This window comes from Hemitrygon akajei, chromosome 11 (assembly GCF_048418815.1).
Source record: "Hemitrygon akajei chromosome 11, sHemAka1.3, whole genome shotgun sequence".
In the NCBI taxonomy this organism is placed as follows: Eukaryota; Metazoa; Chordata; class Chondrichthyes; order Myliobatiformes; family Dasyatidae; genus Hemitrygon; species Hemitrygon akajei.
This window is the reverse complement of record NC_133134.1, coordinates 32,184,013-32,203,451: the sequence shown is the minus strand read 5'-3', so window position 1 is coordinate 32,203,451 and position 19,439 is coordinate 32,184,013. Positions and strand designations below refer to the sequence as shown.

Sequence of the window (19,439 nt, the reverse complement as noted above, 5' to 3'; positions counted from 1 at the left end):
GCGGAGAGAAAATGTAGAAGAATTTTTTAAATAGCACAACAGATATGGGACTGTTAGGTACATGGTCAAACTGAAGATGGAGTTATTCTCCTTGGTACAGAGGAGTCTGACAGGCAAGAGAAATATTTAAAATCATGAAGGGTCCAGACCTCAATAATGATGTCCAAAATATTCCAAATCACAGTTGGTATTCACTTAGGTGCATTTTAAATAAAGTCATTAATAAGGCCTTTGAATAGGAAGATCCAATTGCCAACATGAACAGTTTGTAAGGTCCTGATGCTTCAAAGAATCAGTGAAAAGTAAAATATTTCGCTTGGCTTAAGACAGATAGGGAGTATGGTGCTTCAAGGCCTTGAAAAAGATGTGCTTTGAATGCAGAAATCCTCTGTCAAATGAAACATTGCAGAGTCCAGCCAGCAGTTTCAATGACTGTCCAGAACCTATCTCCAAAATTGATTTTTAGTTAGAGAAATACATCATTATCATAGATTGCATAATCCATTTTCTCCATTCTACTATGAACATCAACTAAATTGACTGGTCATATGGAAGATTTTTAGAATTGGAACCAGAAGTGTAATAATCCCTGAGTGATGAAAGTGATTTCGTTTTTGTAATCTGTACATTGGTCCCATCTTTTACAACAGATATTTGAATATAGTTTAACTGTTATTCTTATGTGACAATACTCCTTTGTTTACTCTTGAAAATATTGATGACTTAAATGCAGTTTCTTCAATATTGATCCAAATAAAGAAAGATACAAATCTTGATGTAATCTTTTACATAAAGAATTCTCTTAAAATGCAGAGGCTTCATAAAATGAAGGAAATTTAAAATAAAACCTATTATTTAAAAGAGGCTGGCTTTATGATACAATATACAGAATAAACCAGAGTTTTATCCAAGAATAACTACCAGAGGAGGTAACAGAACAGTTTTTTAAAAAGACACCCCTTTATAAAAAAGGTTCTGTAGACAAGGCAATTTAACAACATACTCAAACAATATTAAGTTACAGATAATTAACAAATGAATACAATCAATTCATAAGAAAATCTTCTGCTTTGAAATCTGTGGTAGTCTTGTGGATGTGAAAAAACCCTAACCATCTTACTGCTGTATGTAAAAGTTCGGTAAACTTCATTACGAAAATATAAAATGCACAGCAGGCTTCCACCAATTCATTTCATCTTCACTGGTAGTACAAATTTTCAGTTAAAAAAAAAGGGTACTGAAACTATTCTTCACAATTAGTTTCACTGCAAAATTATACATATCCAAGAGGTATCCGATCAAATTTTTGTAAATGGTCAATGTTTCATCGGATTGGTCTATATGAAAAAGCCATACCCGGCATATATGTCTGCACTGGGTGAGATGAGTACATGGGATATCGAGCAGGTGATGCATGTATATGTGGATAGAATCCCGGTGGCAATGCAGTGTGTGAAGACTGTTGTACTGGTCCAGTCAAAACCAACTGAAGCAAGCTGTTAAGAAAAGAAAAATCATACTTAGAGCTTTCCTTTAGTCATTTTTTAATTTACAGTGTGATAAATATGATCAAAATAAAATCTCACAACAAAGGATTCTTCTGATAAATATATGATAGATGAAACATGCTTAATAGTGATCCATTTAAATATAAAATAAGATGTGAATTTAAAGTAATTTTCTGTGGTTGTTATTTATTCATGATTGCTTTTAACACGTTCACACTAAAAATGTATTATTGTAGCATTTAAAATAAATTCATCCCTGCAATGAAATTTTAAAAATCTGAAATTCAGTCTCCTGCTTCATTCAATGTTGCATATGATAAAACATGAGGAAATAAATTTTCCTTTCCTTTAACTTCTCTTGAACCACAAGTGACCTGCCAAGGATTCATGACAACATCATATGCTCAGACTGGTCTGGACCAATTTTTTTTAAAAATTCTCCCAACCGTGGTGTACTAAAACTTAGAAAAAGTATGAGGGGCAAGTAAAGCTAATATGTAACTAAGTACAACTAAGCAAATACAGTGGCATGTAAAAGTTTGGGCGCCCCAGTCAAAATTTCTGTTACTGTGAATAGCTAAGCGAGTAAGATGACCTGATTTCCAAAAGGTCACATTCTTTAATATCTTAAGTAAGATTACTTAAGATTACTTTTTTTATTTCTATCTTTTAGTTTTAAAATAACAAAAAAGGAAAAGGGCCCAAAGCAAAAGTTTGGGCACCCTGCATGGTCAGTACTTACTAACACCCCCTTTGGCAAGTTATCACAGCTTGTAAATGCTTTCTGTAGCCAACTAAGAGTCTTTCAATTCTTAGTTTGAGGGATTTTTGCCCATTCTTCCTTGCAAAAGGCTTCTAGTTCTGTGAGATTCTTGGGCCATCTTGCATGCACTGCACTTTTGAGGTCTATCCACAGATTTTCGATGATGTTTAGGTCAGGAGACTGAGGGGGTGGCAGCTGCAATTACCAGCCGCACCATCAACCGTGTATATTAAAGTGTCCTGTAGCCAACAACCTCCTGATAATCTGGCAAACGACTGAGCTGTTGCATTACACCAGTCTGAGTAGATGGGGCTGGATAATTGGATTGTGCCATTCTACTACAGCCAGAGGGGTGTTCTCCAGAGCTGCTTCATTTATGCCATTAAGGAGAGGAATGTTTTCTCTCCCCTGCAATTTACTATGGACTGGCCAGCATCGAATATAAACCCACAGTCAGGAGATGAGTGGTGTCTCTTGGTTTGAGGAGTATTTACTATGTTGTTGTAACCAAGTTCTGTTTAGCTGATTCAAGTTTGGACTCTAGGACAGTTCTGTTGAGTTTGTAAACACTTTGGGTAAATAAAACCCCTGTTTTTTTCACCTTTACCTGCTCTCCCAGTTTTATGCTTACCCTGGTCTTTCACAGATGGCCATGGCAAAACCTTCAGCTTGCACCTCTTGAGGTAGTCCATTGTGAATTCTGAGGTGTGTTTAGGATCATTATCCTGTTGTAGAAGCCACCCTCTTTTCATCTTCAGCTTTTTTTTTTAAATAGACAGTGTGACGTCTGCTTCCAGAATTTGCTGGTATTTAATTGAATTAATTCTTCCCTCTACCATGAAATGTTCCCTGTGCCACTGGCTGCAACAAAATCCCAAAGCATGATCGATCCACCCCTGTGCTTAACAGTTGGAGAGGTGTTCTTTTCATGAAATTCTGCACCCTTTTTTCTCCAAACATACCTTTGCTCATTGCGGCCAAAAAGTTCTATTTTAACTTCATCAGTCTGCAGAACTTGTTTCCAAAATGCATCAGGCTTGTTTAGATGTTCCTTTGCAAACTTCTGACACTGAATTTTGCGGTGAAGGACGCAGGAAAGGTTTTCTTCTGATGACTCTTCCATGAAGGTCATATTTGTGTAGGTGTCGCTGCACAGTAGAACAGTGCACCACCAGTCCAGAGTCTGCTAAATCTTCCCAAGGGTCTTTTGCAGTCAAACAGAGGTTTTGATTTGCCTTTCTAGCAATCCTACGAGCAGTTCTTGGGAAGTTTTCTTGGTCTTCCAGACCTCAACTTGACCTCCACCGTTCCTGTTAACTGCCATTTCTTAATTACATTATGAACTGAGGAAACGGCTACCTAAAGACGCTTTGCTATCTTCTTATAGCTTTCTCCTGCTTTGTGGGCATCATTTATTTTAATTTTCAGAGTGCTAGGCAGCTGCTTAGAGGAGTCTATGGCTGCTGATTGTTGGGACAAAGTTTGAGGAGTCAGGATATTTATAAAGCTTTGAAATTTGCATCACCTGGCCTTTCCTAACTATGACTGTGAACAAGCCATAGCCCTAACAAGCTAATTAAGGTCTGAGACTTTGGTAAAAGTTATCTGAGAGCTCAAATCTCTTGGGGTGCCCAAACTTTTGCATGGTGCTCCTTTCCTTTTTTTCACTCTAAAATTGTACAAAACAAAAATAATACACTAATCTTGCTTAAAATGTTGAAAAGAATGTTTCATCTTTAACCTTATGACTTTTGGAGATCAGTTCATCTTCTACTCACTTAACTATTCACAGTACAGAAATTTTGACCAGGGATGCCCAAACTTTTGCATGCCACTGTACATCTTAAATTTTAATTTTGTTTGCACTATTCTTTTTAAAATTATAATAAAATCTTGGACCAAAAATGTAGAGATTAAGCTTTGAGTTGTGACACTGCAGTCAAAATGTATCACAGTAAATGGTAAAAATCGTGCCTAAGAATGTTGTTTGGTATCCCTGCATACAAATATAACCAAAATAATAAAATGGATGTCCTCTTCTAAGTTTGCAGCTTAGCTTTATGACAAACTCCTGATTGAGTCTGGCAAGTTGAACCTCTGGTAAACTCATACTACTTGAGCACAAAGGCATGGGAGAAGCCACATGACCAACCACTGCAATAAAAATGATTGGTCGGTCCTTCTACATGATTCATAGGATGTCTTTGGACACATTTTTAATCCAAATTATTTCTTATACCTTTCAACCACCCCAAGTAGGAACTTAATTGAAAAACATTAGAAATACCCATTAAAAAAAAATCACTCTTCCACTGTTCCCAACATCCTTAACCCTGTTAACTATGACACTAAAGCACAGCACTATATTTCTTCCCCACCCCCGATCCACTCCCCAACCAATTCCAAACCTCTCTTTAGACAGAACTCCCACTCTCAGGGCCTTCCTCTCTTCTCCTGACAGAATATAGAACCTCATTCGGAATTTGAGATGCCATTAGCATCTGGATCTCATTCAGAGGTCTCTCCCCTCTCAGCAATTCAGATGAGCTGAAAACCTGATTACTGAAGAGGAAAGTTGCCTACTATCATCTAGACACAGAAATTAAGCTCCTAGTAGTATGGTGAAGGCAGGAGATTGTATGTAACCTCATTGATCCCTTGTGAAATGAAGGTACTGGAAGTTACTGATGCATCAGAAGATCTGCATGATAAGAGCTTGAAAAAATACCAATGACAGGATAATGAAAATACTTGTAATGCTAGAGATAAAGGAAACAATTTTTTTTCCCTCTGTTTCTACACTGCTTATTCACTGCCTAATATATTCATATGAATTCTCCGGTTATTTTAAGAGAATCAATATTTAAAAAGATGAGTAAATTTACATTTTAAAGAAATTCACATCAACTTGTTTCAATCCCAACCAATTTAGATGAATGCTTTTCCAAAAAAATTTAACTGTCATATAGACAACGTATACTTACTTGTTATGTGGAAGTGCAGAGCAGATGGATCGCAAGTCATCTGGAAAATCAATTATACGAATAAACAAATTTCAGTTGACAATATCAAAATATTTATATATTTAATGCTTTAAATTCTTTTTATACTTTCTGAAATTACATTTTAAAACAAAACAAAGCTCTACTAGCGCAAAACTTTTCAGTTTTTTATTAAATTTACTAAAATTTCTGAGATTTGAATTGATAGTATTACATCAGAGAATGCCCATCCTAGATTGTATTTCATCTTTGGAAGAGTAGATCTCCAATTGTACTTCAAAGTAGGATAAAATTACACATCATACAATTTGGCCCAGTTTTTTTTCTAGATAGAATCAGTATAGTTTACAAATCAAGTTGCTTAGCTAAATTTTGTTATTTCCCTTCTTCAGAATTTTCATGACACATATGAAGTAGGTATTTCATAGTGTTATTCCATTCAAAACTCAGAAGAGAAAGATTAAGCTTTAAATAAAACTGAAATCAGCTACTTTAAATGGCAAACAATACTGTTATATTACTTAATTTCTTGTTCTTTCAATACTTAATTTACTAGTATTTAATGAAGCATTTAAATTAATTGAATTACTATATGTAAATATACAAACTCAACAAGAACCACTGAATTTGAATTATAAAAGATAAATTGTTGATGTAATTAATGAAACTTATGAGTATGGGAGTCTTACAAAAGATCTGATTAATTACAATCATTCAGTCACAAAATGTTAAAAGATGTAATACAGCAAAGAGTAGAAAATTATAGTCAAAAGAATACTGAAGTTTAGACAAATTTCCCCTTTTTCAGTTATTGCCTACCATCTCTTATTAGAAGACTCAACAACAATATGCCTACAGATGTTTGCTAAAGTAATGTTTGAGCTACCGGTAATTACTCAAAGTGGGTCACTAAAATTCCCACAATAAAAGTTTACCCTATCTAATCAATAAAACTTGCCAAGTTAGAAAGTCATGCCTACAATCAGTGTTACAATATCATTTCTAGTCTTGATTTCACAATGATAAAAAAATCCAGAAAAATTTTCCACAATGTAAATGTTGTTTAATGTGTCAAATAGGCAAGAGTCTGGTTAAGGACTGTAACTGAATTATATTGAACAGCTTTATTAAAAGATTCTTAGATTCCATTTGACGGTTAGCAATTAAGTTACCTCTTACCTCTTGCACACAGTAGTGCTCCTGAAGCAATACCAACTTGTAGAGCTTGAGCTAATCTATCCAATGTGAGTTCAACCTCCTTCACAGGATTTGAAGGGTTAAGTTCTTTAACTAATTTGTTGATGTCTCCAACAAGCCGTTCTACATGATCAAACATGATGAGTTCTAATCGTCCATACAAGTTTTTTTCTGTCAAATGACCTTGAAGTATCATAAGAACTTGAAGAACACTTAAATGCAACTTTGAATAAAGGATTTTGAAGTCCTTATTTCCATCACTTTCAACCTCCTTGCATATTTTATTGGTATGCCCATTCGCTAAGGATTGTGCTGAAGAAGCGTTACAGTTCTTTTTGTAAGCCAAAGGTGCAAGCACACACCATCGTATCAGGCCTGGAAGAGGTGTTAGTTCCAAAAATCCACGGGGCAGGTTAGCAGCACTGTTCAAAAATGTAATAAGTGTCAACCGTGGATCTTCGTATACCCATGATACAACCATCTCCAGTAAATCTTGAGGAGGAATCAGATCATCTGGAACAACACACAAGTGCTCAGAGAAGACATCACAATATTATGTCACCCCATTCCCTTCACAACCCTACTATCATTTTTATTCTTAAAGACACTGCAATCATAATGTCTACTGAGATAGATTATTACAGAAGATAGCAGGTCGAGGTGAGGTAGGTTATCTGTGTAGAATATAGACAGGAAGAATGTGTGTGAGGCCAGTGTTGTGTGCTTGGTGTCAGATGTGGGAAGTCCGGAAGACTCCCAGCCTCCCAGACAGCCACATCTGCGCCAGGTGCGTCAAGCTGCAGTTCCTTAGGGACCAAGTTAGGGAACTGGAGATGCAGCTGGATGACCTTCATCTGGTCAGGGAAAGTGAGGAGGTGATAGAGAGGAACTATAGGCAGGCAGTCACACCGGGGCCTCTGGAGAGAGATAAGTGGTTAACAGTCAGGAATAGGAAGGGCAGGAGTCAGAGGCTAGAGAGTACCCCTGTGGCTGTACCCCTCAACAATAAGTACTCCTGCTTGAGAACTGTTGGGGGGACGTCCGGCCTACCTGGGGGAAGCAACAGTGGCTGTGCCTCTGGCACAGAGTCTGGCCCTGTGGCTCAGAAAGGTAGGGAAAGGAAGAGGACAGTAGCACCATAGTTAGGGGGTCAGACAAGCGATTCTGTGGACGCAGGAAAGAAGCACAGATGTTAGTTTGCCTCCCAGGTGCCAGGGTCTGGGATGTTTCCGATTGCGTCCAAGATATCCTGAAGTGGGAAGGAGAACAACCAGAGGTCGTGGTACATATTGGTACCAACGACATAGGTAGGAAAAGGGAGGAGGTCCTGAAAGCAGACTACAGGGAGTTAGGAAGTTAAGAAGCAGGACCACAAAGGTAGTCATCTCGGAATTACTGCCCATGCCACGTGACAGTATAGGAATAGAGTGAGGTGGAGGATAAATGCATGGCTGAGGGATTGGAGCAGGGATTCAGATTTCTGGATCATTGTGACCTCTTTTGGGGTATGAGTGACCTGTACAAAAAGGACGGGTTGCACTTGAATCCAAGGGAGAACAATATCCTGGCGAGGAGATTTGCTAAGGCTATTGGGGAGTTTAAATTAGGATTGCTGGGGGGTGGGAACCAAACTGAAGAGAGGGAGGAAGAGGCGGTTGGCTCACAAATGGAGAAAGCTTGGAGACAGTGTGAGGGGGAGGATAGGCAGGTGATAGAGAAGGGACGCGCTCAGACCAATGGTTTGAGATGTGTCTATTTTAATGCAAGGAGTATTATGAACAAAGCAGATGAGCTTAGAGCGTGGATCAGTACTTGGAGCTACAATGTTGTGACCATTACAGAGTCTTGGATGGCTCAGGGGTAGGAATGGTTACTCGAGTGCCACGCTTTAGATGTTTCAGAAAGGACAGGGAGGGAGGCAAAAGAGGTAGGGGAGTGGCACTGCTGATCAGAGATAGTGTCATGGCTGCAGAAAAGGAGGAAGACATGGAGGGATTGTCTACGGAGTCTCTATAGGTGGAAGTTAGGAACAGGAAGGGGTCAATAACTCCACTGGGTGTGTTTTTTTTTGTTGATCGACCACCCAATAGTAACAGGGACACCAAGGAGCAGACAAGGAGACAGATTTTGGAAAGGTGTAATAATAACAGGGTTGTCATGGTGGGAGATTTTAATTTCCCAAATACTGACTGGCATGTCCCTACATTGAGGGGTTTAGCTGGGGTGGAGTTTGTTAGGGGTGTTCAAGAAGGTTTCCTGACACAATTTGTAGATAAGCCTACAAGAGAAAATGCTGTACTTGATCTGGTATTGGGAAATGAACCTGGTCAGGTGTTAAGATTTCTCAGTGGGACAGCATTTTGGAGATAGTGATCACAATTCTATCTCTTTTAACACAGCATTGGAGAGGGATAGGAACAGACAAGTTAGGGAAATGTTTAATTGGAGTAAGGGGAAATATGAGGCTATCAGGCAGGAACTTGGAAGCATAAATTGGGAACAGATGTTCTCAAGGAAATGTGCAGCAGAAAGGGGATATTTGCATGGAGTTCTGCATAGGTACATTCCAATGAAACAGAAAAAGGATGGTTGAGTACAGAAACAGTGGTGTACAAAGGCTGTTGGAAATCTAGTCAAGAAAAGAAGCGCTTGTGAAAGGTTCAAAAAAACTAGGTAATGATAGAGATCTAGAAGATTATAAGGCCAGCAGGAAAGAGCTTAAGAATGAAATTTGGAGAACCAGAAGGGGCAATGAGAAGGCCTTGGCAGACAGGATTAAGGAAAACCCCAAGGCATTCTACAAGTATGTGAAGAGCAAGATGATAAAACGTGAGAGAATAGGATCAATCAAGTGTGACAGTGGAAAAGTGTGTATGGAACCAAAGGAGACAACAGAGGTACTTAACGAGTACTTTGCTTCAGTATTCACCATGGAAAAGGATCTTGAAGATTGTAGGGATGACTTACAGTGGACTGAAAAGCTTGAGCATGTAGATATTAAGAAAGAGTATACGCTGGAGCTTTTGGAAAGCATCAAGTTGGGTAAGTCACCAGGACTGCACAAGATGTACCCCAGGCTACTGTGTGAGATGAGGGAGGAGGTTGCTGAGCCTCTGGCGATGATCTTTGCATCAACAATGGAGACGGGACAGGTTCTGGAGGATTGGAGGGTTGCAGACATTGTTCCCTTATTCAAGAGAGGGAGTAGAGTTAGTCCAGGAAATTATAGACCAGTGAGTCTTATTTATAGTAGTTGGTAAGTTGATGGAGAAGATCCTGAGAGGCAGGATTTATGAACATTTGGAGAGGCATAATATTAGGAATAGTTGGCATGGCTTTGTGAAATGCAGGTCGGGCCTTTGAGCCTGATTGAATTTTTTGAGGATGTGACTAAACACATTGATGAAGGTACAGCAGTAGATGTAGTGTATATGGATTTCAGTAAAGGTATTTGATATTTTATCCCATGCAAGGCTTACTGAAAAAGTAAAGAGGCATGGGATCCAAGGGGACATTGCTTTGTGTATCCAGAACTGGCTTGCCCACAGAAGGCAAAGAGTGGTTATAGATGGGTCATATTCTGCATGGAGGTCAGTCACCAGTGGTGTACCTCAGGAATATGTTTTGGAACCCCTTCTCTTCGTGATTTTTATAAATGACCTGGATGAGGAAGTGAAGGGATGGGTTAGTAAATTTGCTGATGACACAAAGGTTGTGGATGTTGTGGATAGTGTGGAACGCTGTCAGAGGTTACAGTGTGACATTGATAGGATGCAAAACTGGGCTGAGAAGTGGCAGATGGAGTTCAACCCAGATAAGTGTGAGGTGGTTCATTTTGGTAGGTCAAATATGATGGCAGAATATAGTACTAATGGTAAGACTCTTGGCAATGTGCAGGATCAGAGGGATCTTGGGGTCCAAGTCCATAGGACACTCAAAGCTGCTGCATTGGTTGCCTCTGTGGTTAAAAAAGCATATGGTAGATTGGCCTTCATCAATCATGGGAATGAGTTTAGGAGCCGAGAGATAATGTTGCAGCTATATAGGACTCTGGTCAGAGCCCACTTGGAGTACTGTGCTCAGTTCTGATCGCTTAACTGTAGGGAGGATGTGGAAACCATAGAAAGGGCGCAGAGAAGATTTACAAGGATGTTGCCTGATTTGGGGAGCATGCCTTAACAGAATAGGTTGAGTGAACTCGACCTTTTCTCCTTGGAGCGATGGAGGATGAGAGGTGACCTGACATAAGATAATGAGAGGCATTGAACGTGTGGATATTCAGGGACTTTTTCCCAGGGCTAAAATGTCTAGTATGAGAGGGCACAGTTTTAAGGTGCTAGGAAGTAGGTACAGAGGAGATGTCAGGGGTAAGTTGTTGTTGTTGGTTTTTTTTAAAAAAACGCAGAGTGCTGAGTGCGTGGAATGGGCTGCTGGCCACAGTGGTGGAGGCGGATACAATAGGGTCTTTTAAGAGACTCCTGGACAGGTACATGCATCTCAGAAAAATAGAGGGCTATGGGTAACCCTAGGTAATTTCTCAGGAAAGGGACATGTTCGGCACAGCTTTGTGGGCTGAAGGGCTTATATTTTGCCGTAGGTTTTCTATATTCAATGTTCTAAGTTATCGTAATGAGAGAGAAAAAAAGAAACTTTTTTTTTCCAAATTTCAACATTCCCTTGAAATGCTGCCAACTAATTGAGTGCAGCAGCATAATCAGAGTAGAGCTTGAAAATATGCAGACGGGAAAAACAATTTAAAATTGTATAAAATTAAGCCATTCATATCGGCACAATCAGAGACTTCATTAAGAAAAATAGCATACCTGTTGAAAGGTCATATAATGCAGTGACAGCAGTGATCAGCTGACAGCAAAACCGTGGACTGGCATGAACAATTCGCTTTAATGTCTGCACAGATCCTGGTACCAATATGCAGTAATCCTCAACAAGTACCTTTGCAAGTTTCACACAGAATACCGCATGCGTTCGCTGCAAATCCAACCAATGTAATTTCAAACATTTTTAATGTTAAGTATCATTAAATGATTGATTTAACCATATTTAAAAATTAATAATACAACACTGGCAATGGATACAGTAAATCATGCAAGCAACCTGGTAAAACACAGAGAAGTTTTAATTATGTATATAAAACATTACTTTTATAAACATGATAATCATAAGGATTTTCTTTTGCAACTTTAATTAACAATCTCTTGTACTCCTCAAACATATACAAATGATGGTGACAATTTATTAGAATATCCATTCATTATTATAGTACAAAAATTTACATTACAATATCCTTTAAAATTTGCTTTTTCACTAGGTGAAACATACCTGCAACCATAATGCAGTACATTCCAAAATGGGAACACGACAAATTGCTATTGCCATGGATACAAGTTTTCCCAACATAGCCAGCCTATTTTCATCAGCTTTATTACCCTGAGGACCAAACAGTGCAGAGAAGATGATCTGTCGAACTGCATCTTTACTCTGTTCTTGGAAGTAACTACACATGATCTCCAACAATTGTAGCTCCTGTAATGAACTTAACCGCTTACAATAAAAAAAATATAATTAGTACACAGTAGAAATAGACCTCTCAGAAGAAAGCACAATTAAAATAAATTTTAAAAAGACACATATCATTGGAAAACTAATGGCCTAACACTTACTAAGAATAGCATACTCACCTGCCTTCACATCAGTTTTTTCCCCTACTAAGCAGATACCCCCAGCTAATCCTTCTTCAACAGAGGTTTTGCACAGACGACAGAAATGCTTTTGGTAGCCCAACAAATCTCATCCTAAACCCAACAGACTGTCAAACAGCTTGAATATTGGAGAATGTCTACAATAGTCACAGATATTTGAAAATTAAACTAACATAAATTTTAAATGTTTAAAACACTAGAAAGCAGTAAAAATTGAATTTAGTGTTATCAGAAAAAAAGTTTATTCCATTCCTGCATACTAAAATCAAGAAGTCAAATAGGTAAATAGGTATGCTTCCTATCATATGGAAATTTGGGACGTCCTCATTCTTACATGCTTATGCCAGAGTCCCAAATTTGCTGTCCATCATGATAAATTCTCCAGATCTGTCATACATGAAAAGAACAAATTCTTTAATCCTCGTCCTCATTCTCAAAAAGGGCACTGCCTGAAACATTTAACTATTCCACTCTTTCCATGCATTTCTAGTTTGTTTTTGTACATTTCCAAAGTTTGCAGATTTCATATACCATACAGCCCTCATTACAGGAGGAAAAGCTCCCTCCAATGCAGGTTGGCACTTCCATTGTATCCTGGATAACGGACTACCTGACTGGCAGACCACAGTTTGTACGGCTTCAGAGCTGTGTGTCAGACGTGGCAATAAGCAGCACTGGGGGCCAACAGGGGGTAGTATTGACCCCCTTCCTGTTTACCCTGTATACCTCGGACTTTTGATATAACACAGAGTCATGTCATCTGCAGAAATTCTCTGATGACTAAGCAATAGCGGGTGCATAAAGGGAGGACACAAGGACTTTGTCAAGTGGTGACAGCTGAATCATCTGCAGCTCAACATCAGTAAGACAAAAGAGATGGTGATGGACTTTAGGAAGACAAAGCCTCTACAGCTCCCTGTTACTATTGATGGTGAGGACCTACAAGTATCTGCGTGTGCACCTGGATAACAGACTTGATTGGAGCATCAACACAGAGGCTGTATTCAAGAAGGGCCAGAGTTGCCTCTACTTCCTGAGAAGAATGAGGTCTTTTGGAGTAGGCAGGCCTCACCTTCACATGTTCTACCAGTCTGCTGTCACCAGTACAATCTTCTATGCAGTGGTGTGCTGGGGCAATGGCATCAACATGAGTGATGCCAACAGGCTCAATAAACTGATTAGAAAGGATAGCTCTGTTATAGGAGTCAAACTGGACACACTGGTCCAGTTTGAATTATGGTCTGAATTATAGGTCTTTTGAAATTATCTTGTACAGTTTACTTATTTAACTTACTTTTGGCTGTGTGTTACGTTCTTTTGGAAGCTGAAAAATAAATTCCTCCACCAGTTCAATGGTGGACTTGTCAACCAGTGGACCAGGTACATTCTGCAGCTGGCTGTTGAAGAATATGTCCAAATGATAAAGGAGTTCTTTTGCTGCACTTAAAGCATCTCGCCTCAAAAGGGAATGGCGAATATCAGTCATCCTGTTCAGTAGACACACAAGTTAGCAGTGCAATAAAATACAGGACATTTTCATTTTATTTACTTCAGTAGTTTACACCTTATTTTACAGAAGGACAAGTAAAATTAGAACTTAACTTTAGGGTCTACAAAAGTTTAAATATGTTTATTCCAAGTCATTTCTATAATCTTTATTTTACCTCAAGGTCACTTTTATATAAAACCTGCCTTTCTGTGAAATATGTTCAATATCACTTTATGGAAAACACACTTTAACATTTAACAAATTTAATCTAATCATTTTCACAAGTAACCTAGCACCACATTTTCACAAGTAACCTGTCAGATTTTCTATAAGTAGATATAATGTCCAAGCGCTTTTAAATAAGCATCAAATCTTTTTCTAGAGTCCAATCATTTAGCAGATAAAATACTAAACTATCAGATATTATCACTGTAATTCTTGTTTGTCTAAACAATTACATCACATGATTTAAAATATTCTGATGTAAAAGGTGTAAATATATTTTTCCTATTTCCACTATTTCTGCCCGATTGTTTTATTCTTTTGTTACACTGACAGTTACGCATTAATAACCAAATTTCCTGACAGTTTGAGATAAGAGCACAATGTACCTAGATTGCTTAAATACTTAATATGATTTATAAGTAGTCACCAACTGGAACCTATAAAATCTGTACTATGAAAGTGAAACTGGAACCCATGAAAATCTTATTATTAAAGCTGTCATTTACTGCCCCATATTTTGTGGCCAGTGACAAAGGGACAACACTTCCCAAAGCCCTCCGAAATTCAATTTTAATTTCTTCCATTTTTGTGAGATTTTCACACCACAGTCATCAACAGGGAACCTACAGGTCGAGGAACAGGCTGAGCTCCACAGTAACAGCTCTTGCTGTCAGCAAATAAATAATAAACACTAAATATATATTTTTTAAATCATATTACAAAAAATAAAATGAAAAGTTTGATATGTTAATATGGGGATTGAGTCCGAAGCTGAATTATGAAATATTTAAGTTAATAACAAACATTTCAAAATAAATGGAATTTATGTCAGCATATGGAGAGAATGACATACAAATGAATAGAATTTGTTCCTTGGCAGTAAAGAGACCGATTACAGTAATTTTCCCTTAATAAGCCATTAAAAACTTCACCTTACTCAACATTTTCATTGGTTTTTATACAAGTAAAGCACAGAAATAGTCAAGTTCACCTCAAATTAATGAAGTTATATTAATTGCAGTCACCGTCAAAGCCAACCCACAGAATAGCAGTCAGCAATTTGCCTATTACCATAAGACCATAAGATATAGGAGCAGAATTAGACCAAGTGGCCAATCAGGTCTGCTCTGCCATTTCATCAAGAATCTATCAACCTCTGTCATAAATATACATAAACACTTGGCCTCCACAGCTGCCTGTGGCAAAGAATTCTCTGGCTAAAGAAATTCTTCCTCATCTCCATCCTAAAAGGACACCCCTTTATTCTGAGGCTGTGTCCTCTGGTCTTAAGCTCTCCCAGCATAGAGAACATCCTCTCTACATCCACTATATCAAGGCCTTTTGCCATTTGACAGGTTTCAGTGAGGTCACCCTCACTGAATCTTTCAGTTTCCTCAAGAACCTTCTTTCTAGTTATGGTAACTTCACATACTTCATGCCCTTGTCACCTAGAATACTCCAGCATGATTATTACCATGGGAACTTAAAGCACAGTTGATAGGTTCTTGATTAGTAAGGTTGTCAAAGGTTACAGGGAGAAGGCAGGGGAATGGGGTTTTGAGAGAAAATCAATTTTCTATGATCAAATGGCAAAGCTGACTCAATGGGATGATTGTCCTAATTCTGCTTCCATGTCTCATGGTCTTAAGTGCTTTGAGTTGTGTGGTATAAAAGTGAATTTTGAGAGTTTTTCTTAGCATTGGATATTCTAGGCTATTACTTGTTCATTAAAACTTTTAAGCTGATGGTGATCTTCAGCAAATGGAAAATATTAGAAGTGACATCTTTAACAAGAAACTGTCTTGGCACAATATAATATTATTCATAAAATCATGGTGATTTGGTCTAAAAAAGGTATTGATATTTTAAACTGAAAAATTAATACACATTACGAAACTGTTCAAGGGGAAAATTTGATCTACTAACTTCTGCTTGTATCAGCTACATCCAGTGCAGAGTAGCAAGAAACAACTAAATCACTCTAGGAGAACTGCATTTTATATCAGCCAAATGAAGATAGCACTGGCATTAAGGAGGAATCTTAATGTCCAAGAAGAAACAGCAATGGTAAGATAAGCTATTGTACTGAATGTCACTTCATCTCTAGCTTTACAAGCCCAAGACTAAATGGCCTAATTCTGCTCCCATGTCAAATAGTTAATGTCTCATAATTGTGTAAGTTCCTTCAAACCGTGTCCTACTCACAATGATCTTCAGTGACATTCTATCCATCACAAAGTCAGAACTGGTGACTGTACAATGCTATTACAGCTCCTCAAAAAATAAAGCAATCTACACAGATATGAAGCAAGATCTAGACAACGTTAACAGGCATGGGTTGATAATGACGAGTAACATTTATCCCACAACAGTGGGAAACAATAACCATTTTCAACAAGTGTACAATAACCACCTACTGTAGATATTCAATGGCAATGTCAATATTATATCCCCTTCCCATCAACATAATTGATGGAAAACTCAAGTGGCTCAGCCAATTACATGTTGTGGGTTCAAGAACACAGTAAGAGGCTGGATTTCCTGCTAACCACAACTTATCCTAAAGTCTTCGACAACACAAGGTACTAGTTAGGTACCAGTTATGCTTAAATGAATGTAGTTCCAACAACCTTTCAAAGTTCAACACCATCAAGAATGAAGAAGGCTGCATGACTGCAACCCAAGCACCACCCTAAGCATTCAGTCTCTCCACCAGCTGAGCACCATGACTGAAGTACATGTCATCTACAAAAATGCAGTACAATTGCATACCAGGACAATTCCAACACATCCAGAACTCAAAACATCTACCAATGCGGAATAAGTGAAAAGGCACACTAAAACATCACCAACTGCACCATTCAAGTCAAACAATATATCCCCATTTCCCCATCATGCCTGGTCACAGATTCCAGAACTCCCAATATAAGGATCAGGATAATGAGTGTATTTGTGTATGTCATGGAAGTTGGAAATGTTATGGATAGCCACAAAGATTGCCTAAGGACGCAGATCACATAAAAAGTTGGGCAGAATTTTGGCGGATGGAATTTAAGCACCACAAATGGAAGATTATGCATTCTGGGAACTCAAAAGAAGGGCAATTCATTTACAGCAAACGATAGGTGCTAATGAACATTGATCAACAGAAAGCCCTCGGGATTCAACTCTAATTCCCTGAATGGTCACACAGGGTGACAAAGGTGACATAGATCATGACAAAGAACATAAAGGACACTTGATAACAGCGGTGAGACTGCACTTGCAGTACTGTGCAGTTCTGCTTATCACACCACAGTAAGGGCATGGTTGCGCTGGAGAGAATACAGAGAAGATTCATCAGTACTTTGACTGGATTGGAGGAGAGATGTCCCAAGAGCAGTGGAAATGGAGGGGTGGCCTGATAGTGGTACATAAAATTATAAAGTCAGTATCTTTTACCCATGGTAGGTATAATCACAAACAAGTGGACATGGGTTTAAAGTGAGAGAAGAGTTTTGAAGGGAATTTGAGGGAAAAGTTTTATTTGACACAGATCAACACACACAAAATGATGGAGGAACTCAGGAGGTCAGGCAGCATCTATAGAAATTAATAGACAGTCACTGTTTTGGGCCACGGTCCTTCTTCAGGAATGAGAAGGGAAGGGGAAGATGCCAGAGTAAAAATGTGGGAGAAGGGGAGGGATGCCAGCTGGAAGGTGATAGGTGAAGCCAGGTGGGCAGGAGAGGTCAAGGGCTGGAGAAGAAGGAAGATGATAGGAGAGGAGAGTGGACCATAGGAGAAAGGGAAGGAAGGAGGACCCAGAGGGAAATAATAGGCAGGTGAGGAGGTAAAAGGTCAGAGTAGGGAATAGAGGAAGAGGACGGGTGAATTGTTTACCGGAAGGAGAAACTGATACTCATACCATCACAGATAGTGGTTTATATTTAGAAAACTCTGCTAGAGGAGATGATGAAGGAATTGAATACAATCATCTGTTTAGGAAATAAACAGAAAGACACTTAAAGTCAAAGAAAGATACAGGTGTATTGCAGGCAATTAGGATGAGCAAAAATAGTTGGCATAGATGTGGCAGGCTACAGGCCCACTTCTGTTCTGTAACTCTATGGTCATGGTTTTAATTGTATTGTGGAAATACCTTCACCAAAAGCACTACAGTGCATGAAGGTGGCAGCTCACTACCGTGTACTTGAGGGCAAATAAGGATGAGCCATGAGTGCTGAAAAATGAATAACAAATATTGTTCATGAAATTATAACAAAGTTCCAAAATGCATTAACAGCTATAGCAAGAAGGTAAGTTGCCTTGACAAATTTGTTCAGTTCTGACAAGACCATCATGTACACATGCATTGTAGTTATTTGCCTAGGCTATTCTGACAGCAGCCAAATTCCAGTGACACAGAGATTTTGTAGATACCATACTCTAGCTTATCTTTTGAAATTACTTCATTCTTCTGTTTAACAATCTTATTCTGTGTCCACATAAACAAAAAATATTTTGTTTCTATGTACCTTTGCCAGGCTGATCCACACACTTCCAGATGTATACCAAAATGAACCTTGACTAAGGATGTCTCTTAAACTGCAAACTGAGTCAGTAATACAGTAATTATTTTCTCCTTATTGGTTATTTAACCTAATCTCAATGGGCGCATCCTGCAATAATATTCTGTACAGCACAGCAGATTTTAAACATCTACCATTTAAACTAAGAACATATTTATTTCAGATTTGAAAAGGTGAAAAATACCTCCTAATCGTAAAAATGATCTGAACAAGTAACCTTATGGAACAGGAATGTTGACCGTGCCTGCGAATAGCTTACACCTTCACAGATCAGGGCATCAAAATAAAGTTAGAAGTTATGATTGGTGGAGTTGAGAAGTTGTTTTGAATCAACATGTTAAGCCTTTGTGTTTGCAGACTCACTTGGTAATAATCTCCACTCTAAGGCAGAAATGTTTGTGTCCAAAAACTACTTTAGAACAAAATAAGCTCAAGACTAATAACAAATGAAAAAAGTACAATGTCATCTGAAATCGAGGACAGAAAGTTGTAGGAAGAAGGGTGGAGGCGTTATTCGCAGGTGTCATGACCACGACTTTTCACCTCAGAAACATTTTGGTCACGATCGACCTTCTGTTTGTGGACACATGCTGTGTGCAGCGTGACGCCATTGCAAACAACTTCTCTTCAGAAAAGGGCGTGAAACCGAAGTACACAGCATGGAGGCCTTGACTCTCTCAGTGTCCGTCCCCCATGCCCCAAAGCCCAAATGTTACAGAGGCCCAGTCCACGCTCCACGGCTGCAAGTCCGAGGGAGGGGGGCCCAAACCTTCCGCCGCTCAGCAGAAGCACTCACCCGATGCCGGCCCGGAGCAGGTGAGAGGGAGACTGGATGGCGCACGGCGGGATCCCGAAGGTGGGCAGACCGGTAGCTCAACCCCACATCTCGACAGCCACTAGGAACCCAACACCGGAATCCCACTCGCTCCCAACAACGGCAGCAGAGGCCGATGGGACGGACGGC

At 38.9% G+C, this 19,439-nt stretch overlaps 1 protein-coding gene across 1 annotated transcript in view; it reads right to left on the bottom strand.

The window, feature by feature from the left end:
• The window catches only part of ints15 (integrator complex subunit 15), a 25,067-nt gene extending 5,628 nt beyond the window's left edge, over positions 1 to 19,439 (bottom strand). Inside the window, exons 1-7 of the mRNA XM_073060575.1 lie at positions 19,272 to 19,439; positions 13,485 to 13,677; positions 11,811 to 12,032; positions 11,294 to 11,459; positions 6,453 to 6,983; positions 5,256 to 5,295; positions 1,357 to 1,496 (exon numbers count right to left, since the gene is read on the bottom strand). Of these exons, the coding sequence (XP_072916676.1) occupies positions 1,357 to 1,496; positions 5,256 to 5,295; positions 6,453 to 6,983; positions 11,294 to 11,459; positions 11,811 to 12,032; positions 13,485 to 13,676 (1,291 nt within the window). The 5' untranslated portion in view covers position 13,677; positions 19,272 to 19,439. The remainder of the gene's footprint in view (positions 1 to 1,356; positions 1,497 to 5,255; positions 5,296 to 6,452; positions 6,984 to 11,293; positions 11,460 to 11,810; positions 12,033 to 13,484; positions 13,678 to 19,271) is intronic.